At 30.6% G+C, this 15,019-nt stretch overlaps 1 protein-coding gene and 1 long non-coding RNA gene across 2 annotated transcripts; one reads left to right on the top strand and one right to left on the bottom strand.

Moving 5' to 3' along the window:
* The first annotated feature begins 958 nt into the window (after positions 1-958).
* On the top strand, positions 959-3,936 carry LOC144548742 (uncharacterized). The gene is made up of 5 exons (XR_013509453.1): positions 959-1,020; positions 1,350-1,533; positions 1,946-2,004; positions 3,035-3,126; positions 3,485-3,936. It is a non-coding gene; the product is annotated as an uncharacterized LOC144548742 (long non-coding RNA).
* A 765-nt stretch (positions 3,937-4,701) lies between these two features.
* Positions 4,702-9,149, bottom strand: LOC144548339 (uncharacterized). The gene is made up of 4 exons (XM_078297010.1): positions 9,005-9,149; positions 8,689-8,744; positions 5,328-5,441; positions 4,702-4,875 (listed from the first exon to the last, which is right to left on the bottom strand). Exons 1-4 carry the CDS (start codon positions 9,147-9,149, stop codon positions 4,702-4,704), a joined length of 489 nt encoding a protein of 162 aa, XP_078153136.1.
* Positions 9,150-15,019: the final 5,870 nt, after the last annotated feature.

Below are 15,019 nucleotides of genomic sequence, written 5' to 3'. Positions count from 1 at the left end.
GGCCACAGAGTTAAAAGGGTGTGTTTTGGTTGTATTAGGGCTGTGGTAAATTGCAAATAGTCTAGGGTTGCTTGTGATTGTGCAAGTGTTATATAACCCTACGTGGCATGCACTGGGGTTGAACGTTGTACACTTGTACTCTGGACTTTCTGGTTTTTCTAATACAATGCATCTGGCAGCCTCTGCCTGATTTCACTAAAAAAGAAAGATTTGATTATTTGAGATAAGAGAAATCGGAATAATAGAGAAAAATTGAGAGTAAATTGATAAATTGGTTTAGAGTTATGGGACAGTTTGGGTCATGAGTCATGACATGACCTCTAGAATTTTTTTTTTTTTTTTTTTTGAGAAATTACTGGAGAAGGATGTGGGGTTTCTGAGCCAATAGTTTCATAATTTTTACATTTTAATCCAATAGTTATTAATTTTTACATTTTGAGGTAACAAATAATTTTCACAGGTTGAATTATGGATCGATTTTGGTAGCCGGTTTGAAACAGAAAGAACCAATGGCATCGGCAAATTTATTGAAGAGATGACACATAAATACCACTCAGAGTTAAAAGAAGTGATTAAAAAAATTGGGAGCAACCTTATTACCCACATATCTAAAGAGCAAACATACTACTATTTCACGGGCCGTGACATTTATGTTTCCGAAGTGCATGATCCTTTCGTGAACTTCCTTCAAAATCCTTCGTTCAACATATATTGATATAATCAATGAGATGAAATGCGCCATGTTGCGTGAGATAGAAGAGGTATGCTAATTTCGTAATTTTTTATTTTGTTGATGTTTTTTTGGTAGTCTCATTTGATAATGCTGAACATCTCAGCAAAGAGAAATGAAATGGAAAGACACCCACATCAAAGTGTTGATTTCATTCTTCTTTTTATGAATTTAAACTATCTTCCTCTTATTCATGTCAATGATACATAGCATACGTTTTGTTAAAACTGACAGGATGATTATAAGGTGTTGCAATGCTACAACAAGCTCTGAGCCAGATTTGGCTCTAGGTTAGTTTATTTGTTTGTCAGGCACTATTGATATTTAATTGATTGGTAAAGTAAAATTAAAAATAGCAAACTGGCACCAGTTGGAGATTTCAAGGGCAGCTGGTAACAATTGGATTACTACTATACCGAGTCTTAAGTATCAGTTTCCGGCTCGACAACTATGGTGCTCACATGGTACAGTACTCTGTACCAAAAATGGCACTCAATGTGCCAACCAACCAATATTGTCGGACCCAAAACAGTACAGTACCTCTTTGCTGTTTTTTTTATTGGAGGAAGAAGCATAGTCCCTAATTAGGTCAATTAAACTTATATAACCTAATGTACAGGTTTTGACAATGATGAGAGACTTCGAACAACAGGATAGCATTGGGGAAATCAACATGGAAAGAAACGGGACCCCCTCGTCAGAAGGAACAATCACCAACTCCCGAGGAAAGACCAAAAGGGCGTAGAAAAACTAAGCATAGCACCGAATCACAATTACTGATGAGAGAGAAATAGGCGAAACAGGTATGTATGTTTATGATTCATTGTTTAACAGTATGTGCAAATTAAGTGTCATTGGTAAAGTTAAATTTGTTGGTTATGAGGTGCATTTTGTAATTTTAACAGTATGTGCAAAGTGCCTTTGGAAAAGTTAAATTTGTAGGTTATGATGTGCATTTTGTAATTTTAACACTGGATGTCAAAGCAGGGCCAAATCAAAGAAAAATGACTAAATTGCCCCTGTTAAAACTTCTTGTGAAGTCAAATTAGTTTACTGGAACATGTGATTAATTTTTGTAAATTTGAAACCTCTGGTCTGGTTGATAAATAATGAGGTATATATGTGTATGATTAATTTTTAACACGATGTGCAAAGAAAGCATCTTTGGAAAAGTTAAATTTGCAAAATTATGAGGTGCATTTTGTAATTTTGCAGCAACAGAGAAGCAATGACCTGGCCTCAATCTAAGAGACTGGCATGAAAACATGATACTGGTACTGCTTAAAATTCGATAGAAATACAATTCAAAATTAAAAACTAAATCCATTATAACCCATAAAAACATGATACTGGTACTGAAAAGTAATATTGGTACTGTTTGTGGAAATCATGGTTGCACTGTTAAATCATTCTCTTCTAACCTTCACTATAATAAATGGTTTATCGACTCTGGTTTTTGTGATAATTGTATTTAATCTTCACTGGTACTGACAATGGTACTGATGAAAATATTTTCTGAATAGAAAGTTAATTCTCTCACAAAAATGGTACTGATTTTTTTTTTTTGTTAAATATTTTTTTCGGAAAATTATTTATTGGTTTCTTGTATGTACCAGTGGATTTGTGCATCTAGTGCAGAATAAATTCTGTGTAATATACAGTGTCTGTTGTTTAATTAACAATAAATATAGCTGGCAATTGATTTCATATATATGTACTTGACAGCATCAAATTGATTTCATATGTTGTCATCTTTTGTTCTTTAAAATGCAAGTATTGTAAGTATTTGTGGTAGGACCTGACATACATATATACTGCTTGGTACTTGCTAGTAATATTGTATTTACAATCATGCATGCAGTGACTTGTATTTGCTAACTTCCTGTCCAATCTGTATACGGAAAAATGAAACCTTCACCCAAAGTTTTGCACAGATGGGGACATTATAATTGAGTAAAAACTCTAGATCATGTGAGCTTTTGCTTGGGTTCTTTGTTTCTGTTTTCCTGAATTTGACACCCGAGTCAGGAGAAAATAATGCAAAGGATACAGTTTATTAATAACTTGGAAATTAGGAGAAAATACTAAATTACTAATCATGTCGTGTCTAATCTGCTAGTATTTTTTAGGGAAGTGATATTGGAAAAGATTCTATATATAGCCTATATAGTCTTTTAGGCTGGCGAGTTTAACACCATGTGCAAAGAAAAGAAAGCATTTTTGGAGAAGTCAAATTTGAAATTTTTTGAGGTGCATTTTGTAATTTGCAGTTGAACCTGAATGTATAGTTTTTTTTAACACCAGATCAAGGGAGGGAACAAATTCAGCAAATGAATGTTAATGTTAGGTACATCGACTCTAAGAGAAGCAATGGCCTGACTCGATGCAAATAAGAGGTGTTGATCTCTTCTCTTTTAATTTTTATATCTAGCTTTTGTTCTAGAAATAAATAATGTACTATATAGGTTTACTCCACTAGCCTAACTAATTGGTAATCAATGCCCTTGCAAGTTTAAAAGAAATCTTTACGTGTCCTTATATTTTACATTGAACTTAAACAAGTAGCAGACAAAAAACATATGCTATGTATCATTGACATGAATAAGAGGAAGACAGTTTAAATTCATAAAAAGATGAATGAAATCAGCACTTTCATGTGGGTGTCTTTCCATTTCATTTCTCTTTGCTGAGATGTTGAGCATTATCAAATCAGACTACTAAAAAAATATCAACAATTTTTTTTTACAAAATTAGCATACTCTTCTATCTCACGCAACATGGCGCATTTCATCTCATTGATTATATCGCTGTTGAATGAGGGATTTTCAAGGAAGTTTGCAAAGAGATCAAGCACCTCGGAAACATAGGTGTCACGCCCCGTAAAATAGTAGCATGTCTGCTCTCTAGATACGTGGCTAACGAGGTTGCCGCCAATATTTTTAATCTCTTGTTTTAACTCTTAAGTGGTTTCTTTGAATCATTTGTTCAATGAATTTTCCGTAGCCATTGGTTCTTTCTGTTTCGAACCGGCTACCAAAATCAATCCATAATCCAATATGTGAAAATTTGATGATGACTGGGAGTCGTTATGTTTTTTATAAAAATTTGATTGTATGAACTTCGGATTATTTGGCATCCGTGATGAAACTGTATGGATTTTGAGTAGGTTAATAACTTGGATCATGGGTTGTGTGAGACCTGTCTCATTCCGGTTGAGTTGTTCTAATTAAGATGGCCTTACAATCAATCTCTATGTATTCTCTATGTATGTTAAGTTGAATCTATGTTTACCGTACTATGTGAATCAGTGTGTGGTTGGACAAGTCAGCATTTGACTTCAAGTTGTACGTATTACTCAAATTAGTTACACAAGAAGAGAATCTATCTGACTGTATAAAAAATATAAACTAATCGCCCTTTAAAACATCTTCATTAAGCTTATGATATGTTTATATAACATGAAATAATAATAAAATCATCCATAAGAACTTTTTCTTCAGAGATTAAAAAAAAAAAAACAAAATTACATTATTCTTACAGCAAAATTTTTACACCTAGGTATCAATTGGGAGTAGAACTAAGCTGTTCTTAAGTTTACCAAGTCATTTAGTAAACTCAAGTCTAAAATTCATCGAATCAGCTTTAAATAATGAATTTGAACTGTTGGAATTAGCTTGTTTTATAAGTGATGTTTCTACATGTAAAAAAAAATTATTTTGAAATTATTTTGTACATAGTTAAGTGGTAAAAAACAAATGCAATAAAATTAATTTATTAACCTTCTTATTTTGACCGCTTGACTTTATACTAAATTAATTCGAATGTTTAAATTTTTTACATGTAAATGCATCACTCGTAAGATAGGCGGATTTTAACGGTTTAGATTCATAATTTAAAGCAGAATTTGATGAATTTTAGACTTGAGTTCATCAAAGAGCTTGATAAACTTAAGAACAACCTAGTTCTACTCATCAATTGGATCTTCTACCCCTGTTGTGCTTATTTGGAACAACAGTCCAACGATCAGGGTCGGGTCCGGGTTTGGTACCCATCTTGACCGGATCCACATCCATCTTTTGTGTTGCCTCCATTTCCATTGAATCTGTCTCTGAATCAGAGCTCTCGCCATCATCGTCATTGACCACCTGTGCACCAAAAAAAAAAAAAATCATTTTGAGTAGGAACAAACTTTGTAAATTGGTGACAATCATGAGAAATGAAAGCAATTGTCAAAGTGTATTATTGGACCTTTTGTGTTGCCTCCATTTCACAATGTAAATGATCCCTTGAAGGGAACTTATTTATTCCTTAGAAAACCGCCTAAAAATCAAGAATTCATTTCAAAACAAAAAATGCATATGCCTCCTAAAATCTTACTTTCACATGCTCAAATAAGATTCTACAATTTTGCAAACACGCCGAAACAAACTCTCATTTAATTTCCCAATATAAAGAAGGAAGAGAAAATTAATCTGGGAATTATTCTTCTGTACAAAACTTAGTGCAGAGTATAAAAATAATACTCATGAGGAAGCATATGTTTCACAGTTTCGTAGTGGAACATTAAAACTTGTATACCAAAAAGAACAGTTTTGACCTGTTTGCTTTGAGAAACAGCATTTGTTCGCGGAGCTAATTGTTTCAGCTTTTGAATTGATTCATATTTGCCTTCTAAACAATCTTCATGCATTATTATCAATTGCTCAGCAACCTACAAGCAATATTATCATTTCAAATATTATATGAATCAACTCTAAAGAACAGTTCAAACATATTCAGTATTATTATTTCAGGGATTGTGGTCGCAATAAGTATAATCATATTTTTTTCTCTTTTCTATGAAAAATCCTGCACACACCAGATTGTTGATACAAAACAATTCAACAAATTTTTCCAGTGCAAATTCAACAGTTGGAATTAAATGAAAACAATAAAAGAAATGACCTCCGGAACACTTCCATCCCAGACTTCAGTACTTGAGGAATCAAGCATGTAATCAGGTAAAAACTTTAATTTTTTGATTCAGGTAAAAACTGAATTAGTAGGTCCATTACTGCATGCACTTGTGTTTTCCTCTATTTTTTTGTTCTATTCAAATTCAACAAATTTGAGGATGGTATTGTCGTTGCATAGTATTAGGGATATTGAAATTACATTTTATTGTGAATTTTTTAAAATGATATCTGCGAAATTGGTGAATCTAGTGTGTAATTGATGATTTTTTTTTTTATTAACAACTTGCTGATGTCAGGGATGACTCCTAACCTGAAAGTACATATTTGTTATTGTGATTTATATATTTTCTTCTAGCACACTCGATTTATATTTTTTTTAATAATTTGTGAGAAAGATTACAAGTAATTTGCATAATTTTGAATATGATGCATGACATTAATAGCTTAGTAATTGTGTTTTTATGTTATTCTCTATTCTAAATTAGGATTATTTTCCGGTTTCGTTCTGGAAAAAAAAATGTATAAAAGGAGATAATTTTTGCAAAATAATTGTTGTATATAAATTTTTTTTGACAGAAATGTTTCTCTTTAATAAATTTAAAGTTTTATGTTAGTAACAGTACAATTAGTCACGCGGTAATTCATTTATGGAAACACAAAAAAGTTGGTTTCTTTAATATTATATTTTTGATATATTTAAACAAATATCTCTTTTAAATGTGGAAGTGCATGAATCATAGTTAGGGGTGAAATCAGAGTGGATAGTGATAAAATCAGATCTATAACTCTTTTTAAAATTTTCTGGATATGGATACAGAGCGAATATCAGATATATAAGATGGATACGGATTTGAATTAGATCGAATATTTATTAAAATAATATAAATAAATATTAAAAAATATTAAAGTTCATAATATTTATCTAATTATAATGATGAATAACATAAATTTTTCATAATATATATTAAAATATATATTTGGTATATATCTACTATTCGGATACGGATAATTGAAACGTAAAATCATATCAATATCCTTATCCATACGGATATTCAGATATCGGATATCGATATCTAAATTTTAGAAAATTTAAAATGTTTTTATAATCAACCAATATAGACTAATTCAAATTTTTAAGTGCCAACCTTAATTAGCAAAATAAATGATTTTTTTAACTATGATATAAGAGTTAAAATGTCTTTCAACTCATCTCAAGTATAAGCAGTTGATTTTGGACACACTTCCTGTCATAATAAATATAATATTAGAATCAATTACCAATTACCTTAATGTAAAAAATTATTAAAATTGAGTCAATTGAGCAACAATTGTGTGTTCCATGCATTTAAATGTTTTTCACATGTTATCAAAGCTATATTTTTGTGAGTATCATGAAACCTAAACACGCAATGCACAAATTTTGCATGATGTGTATTGGTGTTGCTTTTCAAATAAACATTACAAGGGTATATATAAATTTAATGTTTTCTGCTTCTATTTGATATTCATATTCTAATGCCTTTATTTGATAAAAAAATAGTTTATTGAACTTATATGATATTGGTGAAAACTAATTAATATTCGTAAAACTATTCTTGAAATACGGACAACTTGACATCTTGTTACCTTGCAAACTCTAAAAATAGGTATGAATTAACCTTTTAATTTCTCTCATTTGCTAGTTTACTTCTTGAATTTTTATTTATATCTTGATGTATTGCTGAATAAGATTCATCATTTCAAATAAGCAATTCAAACTAATATATAGGCTGTGATTTTGTTTTCAGCTGAAGTTTGATCTTGAGACTATTTATTCAACTCAAGTTGCAGAGGATATCGGGCGTCAGGTACATACATGAGTATTTTATTTTATGTTTTTAATGTTTTCCTAATTTGAAGCATATTTTTTTGGCTTGTTTCTTGTCTAATTTTGCAATAACTTTCTTCTGTTGTGGAGAACTGACCTATGGGCGAAAAATTTCAGATAAATTACTCTATACTGAAATTGACGCAGTAAGTAAAAAAGATGTCAAATGCATGACTATCCAGTTTCTTGATAAGGTATGATACACAATTTCATGCTCTTCTTCAGAGAAATACACAATATATATGTATATAATATCTTGTTTTGGTTTATAGGATGTTGCAATAGCTGCATTGGGACCAGTTAAGAGTTTGCTTAACTACAACTGGTTTAACAATAGGAATGTCGGCTATATATGCACAATAATTTAACGCAGTTAATACATCTGGTTTAACTACTGGTTTATCGGCCGGTTATACACAAAAATTTAACGCAATTAATAAGTGGATATAAAACATGTTTTTAGAATATTACAATTACAATGTTGAATCAAGAATTTTCTGATTTCTCTTATTCATCTTTTTATGAATTTAAACCGTCTTACTCTTATTCATGTCAATGATACATAGCATATGTTTTTTGTCTGCTACTTGTTTAAGTTCAATGTAAAATATAAGGACATGTAAAGATTTCTTTTGAACTTGCAAGTGGAGCAAACCTACTTAGTACATTATTTATTTCTTTGTAACATTCTTAGAATTATTCTTCTGTACAAAATTTAGTGCAGTATAAAAAACTAATACTCATGAGGACGCATTCATTTCACAGTTAGGTACCGAATAAAACAGTTTTTACAAGTTTGCTTTGAGAAACAACATTTGTTCGCGGAGCTAATTATTTCAGCTTTTGAATTGATTCATATTTGCCTTCTGAACATACTCTTCATGCATTATCATCAATTGCTCAGCAACCTACAAACAATACTATAATTTCAATATTATACGAATCAACTCTAAAGAACAGTTCAAACATATTCAGTATTATTTCAGGGATTGTATTCACAAGTATAATCACAATTTTTTTTTTCTTTTCTATGAAAAATCCTGCACACACCAGATAGTTGATACAAAACAATTTAACAAATTTTGCCAATGCAAATTCAACAGTTGGAATTAAATGAAAACAATAAAAGAAATTACCTCCGGAACAGTTCCATCCTGAACTTCAGTACTTGAGGAATCAAGCATGTAAAGAGCTGAAAACAAGAGATATCATATCAGCTCAAAAACTACATGTTCAACTTAGTTTGAGTTTTGAAATGGTACAAAAAAACTCTACAAATTTTATCTTCACTTTCATAACTGACTTGCAAACCAACCAAATTTGAAATTTATACTGAACAAACAATTATTAGATAGTTCAATCTTCAAATTCCTATTTTGTGTTTTTCCCGAAAATTCTTGGATAGAGGCGATGAGCTGATCGGTCTTGCCTCGAGATCCGCGTCTGCCCCACTGATTTTCGACGGCCATCTTGCGCCGTCCATCGTGAGAGCATAGGCAAAGGGCAGAGAGGGTTGTGAAACGGCAGCAATCTTGGATATGACATGTGGGCCCCACTTACGGCAGAGACGATAGCTACAGAAGCTCACAATTCTCATTATCTGTTAGTGGCCTGTTTATTTTAAATTGGGCTTAATTGGTCTTGTAGAATTTACAATATTTCAATGTTTTTGTGATATTTTAATCATCGATGAATTTCAATTTTTTTAACATTATACTATTATAAGTTGGGTTTAGCATTTAACTACGACATGTTAATATTATATTTATTATAGATTAATGGTCATCAATACATTTGACTATTAATAATTATAATACTTATTTTTTGTTTTTCATTGCTCAAAAAACTATTTTTAAATTAGAAAAATTAGCAGCTCCTCAATTTATGAATAAATACAAAGTAATGACATATTGGAAATTCAATAATTTGCGAGAAAAAATACAAGTAATTTTCATAATTTTGAACATGATGCATGACATCAATTTATAGCTTAGTAATTGTGTTTTTATGTTTTATATTCTCTATTCTAAATTAGGATTATTCTCCCGGTTTCGTTCTGAGAAAAACTAAATATATAAAACGAGATATTTTTTAAAATAAATGTTGTATATAACAATTTTGTGGCAGAAACATGTTTCTCATTAATAACTTTAAAGTTATATGTTAGTAATTCATGTATCAAAACACAAAAAAGTTGGACTCTTTAATAATATTAGATTTTTGATGTATCAAACATGTTTCTTTTAAATGAGAAAGTGAATGATAGCACATGAGTTATCCCATCAAAATAAGTGAGGAAAGAGAGAAACAAACCTGATTGATTAGAGAAGAGATGATATAGCATTGCTTAAAATCTTTGAAAACTTGATTCTTTTTATTTATTATAAATTACATGTCTTAAATTGCACTTCATAACTTTTACAATGAGTGGACCTGGATAGTTTTTTTTTTACTCGGCATGAATTTGCGCTAACTCGAAAATTAAATCTTAAATCATAAAGTGAGGATAATCTTCTACAGTACAGTACCTAAGAAGATATTGTATAACGAGTAGAACTAGGGTGTTCTTAAGCTCACCAAAGTGTTTGGTGAGCTTAACTCCAAAACTCATCAAATTGGTGTATAACTCCACCTTGAACAGACGTCTTCTATGATCTATCACATTCCCTTTGCTTCTTTTTTCTCCCCCTCACCTCTCTCGGATCCAACCGTCAAGACACTAATTGTGGAGTAGATACAATAATTTATAACTCTAATTTTTTGATTCAGCTAAAAACCGAATTAGTAGGTCCATTACTATAACTCTAATTTTTTGATTCAGCTAAAAACCGAATTAGTAGGTCCATTACTGCATGCACTTGTGTTTTCCTCTATTTTTTTTGTTCTATTCAAATTCAACAAATTTGAGGATGTATTGTCATTGCATAGTATTAGGGATATTGAAATTACATTTTATTGGAATTTTTTAAAATGATATCTGCGAAAATTGGTGAATCCAGTGTGTAATTGATGATTATCTTTTATTTTTATTTTTTATTAACAACTTGCTGATGTCAGGGATGACTCCTAACCTGAAAGTAAATATTTGTTATTGTGATTTATATATTTTCTTCTAGCACACTCGATTTATAATTTTTTAATAATTTGGGAGAAAAATTACAAGTAATTTGCATAATTTTTAATATGATGCAGGACATCAATAGCTTAGTAATTGTGTTTTTATGTTATTCTCTATTCTAAATTAGGATTATTTTTCCGGTTTCGTTCTGGAAAAAAAATGTATAAAAGGAGATAATTTTTGCAAAATAATTGTTGTATATAAATTTTTTTTGACAGAAATGTTTCTCTTTAATAAATTTAAAGTTATATGTTAGTAACCAATATTATCAGAACCGGACCGGACATCAATCCGGTAAACCTCCGGGTTGATGGTTCACTGGTTGGACCGGTGAGTCAACCGGTTCAATTACTGGTTTTTTTTAAACAATAACAACTTATAACATGAAAGTCCAGAATGATATTTACTTTTATGTCTATAAATAATTCTATAAATTTAATCAAAAGGTACCAAATATACTTCTACAAAATTAACAAAGCAAGTCAATTGTTTAAACAAATTATATTATGTTAGCTTCATGCTATACTATCTTGCCGGCCTCCTTCAAGCATACTCTATTCCAGCATGTTAAACACATTTTTGTGCTTTTCAACATATCAATATGACAAAATATGTAACATTTGCATTTCTGTACGGTGCATATATATTTAATTCCAATTGTTTAATTTTTTCAACTTCATTTCTTGTTGGCCCATCAAATCACGTCTTAACATGCTGGCTCTACCTCGGATTAAATAAAACAACCAAGAAGCATCGTTCAATCCTCGTGAGCCAACCTGCATCTAGGTTTAGAGTCTTGTGCCCTGCATTGGCTAATTGACTAAGTCCAGTCTGAGAAATGCATTCCTTTCTTCTCAATTACAATGACCAAGCTCGGAACTGACGACTCGGACATGTTCTCCTCATCTCTTTAATTTGGTGGATGCAAGGAACTGTCTTAAGAAAGTCCGTTTTGTCATTTTCCATCTTTGCTGTTGGTTTTGCTTTCTTCTCTGTCGGGCATGCTTCTCTTTTGTTTTTGTGTTTTTAGATGGCATAGAAGACCCCTTCGTTCATCTAAACTTGGTGCACGTGAGCTGTGGAAATAGTTTATAAGTAGTCTTATGTGAGCCACGTTTAAATATGAAAATACCAAATAAAGTAAATGAAAAACTTAAGCGAAATTGTTTTGAACCGGGAATTTGGATCGATTTGATTTAGCGTTTTTTTAATAAAACCGGCCGGTTAAACCCCTTTTCAACGGTTCATTAACTGATGCGATATTCATGAAGAACCGAACCGAACAAGTGTCCGGTTCTGATTTTTTCCGGTTGAACCAACCGGTCCGGTCCGGTTTTAATAACACGGTTAGTAACAGTACAATTAGTCACGCGGTAATTCATTTATGGAAACACAAAAAAGTTGGATTCTTTAATATTATATTTTTGATATATTTAAACAAATGTCTCTTTTAAATGTGGAAGTGCGTGAATCATAGTTAGAGGTGAAATCAGAGCGGATAGTGATAAAACCAGATCTATAACTCTTTTTAAAATTTTCTGGATATGGATACAGAGCGAATATCATATATATCAGATGGATACGGATTTGAATTAGATCGGATATTTATTAAAATAATATAAATAAATATTAAAAAATATTAAAGTTCATAATATTTATCTAATTATAATGATGAATAACATAAATTTTTCATAATATATATTAAAATATATATATGGTATATATCTACTATTCGGATACGGATAATTGAAACGTAAAATCATATCAATATCCTTATCCATACGGATATTCGGATATCGGATATCGATATCTAAATTTTAGAATACGGATCGGATATTATCCATACCGTTTTCACCCCTAAATTTATAGCACATGCATCAAAACAAGTGAGGAAAGAGAGAGAAACAAACCTGATTAAATGATTGATTAGATAAGAGATGATATAGCATTGCCTGAAATATTTGGAAACTTGATTCTTTTTATGTATTATAAATTACACGTCTTAACTTGCATTTCAGAAAATATTTTTGTTATTTTCTTAATATCTCTATTGGAATTGAAACCTTTAATCAATCACTATTTAATATTTTTATCTCATCACTTGTGATATATTAGAGACTACATGTAGATCAAATTAATTAAATCAATTTTCAAAATGTTTGTCTCATTTGTTTTTATGAGAATCTAATTAATTTGAAGAGAATGTCAATAATCTTTTGATATATTAAATTTATTACTAAAAAAATGTAGAAAATTTAAAATGTTTTTTATAACCAATATAGACTAATTCAAATTTTTAAGTGCGCGCCAACCTTAATTAGCAAAATAAATGATTTTTCTAACTATGATATAAGAGCTAAAATGTCTTTCAACTCATCTCAAGTATAAGCAGTTGATTTTAGACACACTTCCTGTCATAAGAAATATAATATTAGAATCAATTACCAATTACCTTAATGTAAAGAATTATTAAAATTGAGTCAATTGAGCAACAATTGTGTGTTCCATGCATTTAAATGTCTTTCACATGTTATCAAAGTTATATTTTTGTGAGTATCATGAATCTAAACACAATGCACAAATTTTGCATGATGTGTATTGGTGTTGCTTTTCAAATAAACATCACAAGGGTAAGTATAAATTTCATGTTTTCTGTTTCTATTTTGTATTCATATATATTCTAATGCCTTTTTTCGATAAAAAAATAGTTTATTGAACTTATAAGATGTTGGTGAAAACTAATTGATATTTGTAAAACTATTCTTGAAATAGAGACAACTTCACATCTTGTTACCTTGTAAACTCTAAAATTAAATAGGTATGAACCTTTTAATTTCTCTCAGTTGCTAATTTACTTCTTGAATTTTTATTTATATGTTGATATATTTCTGAATAAGATTCATCATTTCAAATAAGCAATTCAAACTAATATATAGGCTGTGATTTTGTTTTCAGCTGAAATTCGATTTTGAGACTATTTGTTCAACTAAAGTTGCGGAGGATATTGGGTGTTAGGTACATGCATGAGGCTTTTTTTTTATGTTTTCCTAATTTGAAGCATATTTTTTTGGCCCATTAATTGACTAATTTTGCAATAACTTTCTTCTGTTGTGGAGAACTGACCTATGGGCAAAGAATTTCAGATAAAGTACTCTATACTGAAATTGACGCAGTAAGTAAAAAAGATGTCAAATGCATAGCTATCCGATTTCTTGATAAGGTATGATACGCAATTTCATGCTCTTCTTCAGAGAAATACACAATATATATGTATATAATATCTTTTTAGGAAAGTGATATGGGAAAAGATTCTATATATAGACTGTATAGTCTTTTAGGCTGGTGTACATGTTTAACACCATGTGCAAAGAAAAGAAATCATTTTTGGAAAAATCAAATTTGAAATTTTTTGAGGTGCATTTTGTAATTTGCAATTGAACCTGAATGTATATTTTTTTTAACACCAGATCAAGGGAGGGAACAAATTCAGCCAAGGAATGTTAATGCTAAGTACAGCGACTCTAAGAGAAGCAATGGCCTGACTCCATGCAAATAAGAGGTGTTGATCTCCTCTCCTCTTTTAATTTTTATCTCTACCCTTTGTTCTAGAAATAAATAATGTACTAAATAGGTTTGCTCCACTAGCCTAACTAATTGGTAATCAATGCCCTTGCAATTTTAAAAGAAATCTTTACATGTCGTTATATTTTACATTGAACTTAAACAAGTAGCAGACAAAAAACATATGCTATGTATCATTGACATGAATAAGAGGAAGACAGTTTAAATTCATAAAAAGATGAATGAAATCAGCACTTTGATGTAGGTGTCTTTCCATTTCATTTCTCTTTACTGAGATGTTGAGCATTATCAAATCAGACTAAAAAAATATCAACAATTTTTTTTTTACAAAATTAGCATACTCTTCTATCGCACGCAACATGGCGCATTTCATCTCATTGATTATATCGCTGTTGAATGAGGGATTTTCAAGGAAGTTTGCAAAGAAATCAAGCACCTCGAAAACATAGGTGTCACGCCCCATAAAATAGTAGCATGTCTGCTCTCTAGATACGTGGCTAACGAGGTTGCCGCCAATCTTTTTAATCTCTTGTTTTAACTCTAAGTGGTTTCTTTGAATCATTTGTTCAATGAATTTTCCGTAGCCATTGGTTCTTTCTGTTTTGAACCGGCTACCAAAATCAATCCATAATCTAATATGTGAAAATTTGATGATAACTGGTAGTCGTTATGTTTTTATAAAAATATGATTGTATGAACTTAGGATTATTTGGAATCCGTGATGAAACTGTATGGATTTAGAGTAGGTTAATAACTTGGATCATGGG

Source organism: Carex rostrata, chromosome 33 (genome assembly GCF_964058835.1).
Source record: "Carex rostrata chromosome 33, lpCarRost1.2, whole genome shotgun sequence".
Lineage (NCBI taxonomy): Eukaryota > Viridiplantae > Streptophyta > Magnoliopsida > Poales > Cyperaceae > Carex > Carex rostrata.
This window is presented reverse-complemented; position numbering and strand designations above follow the sequence as displayed.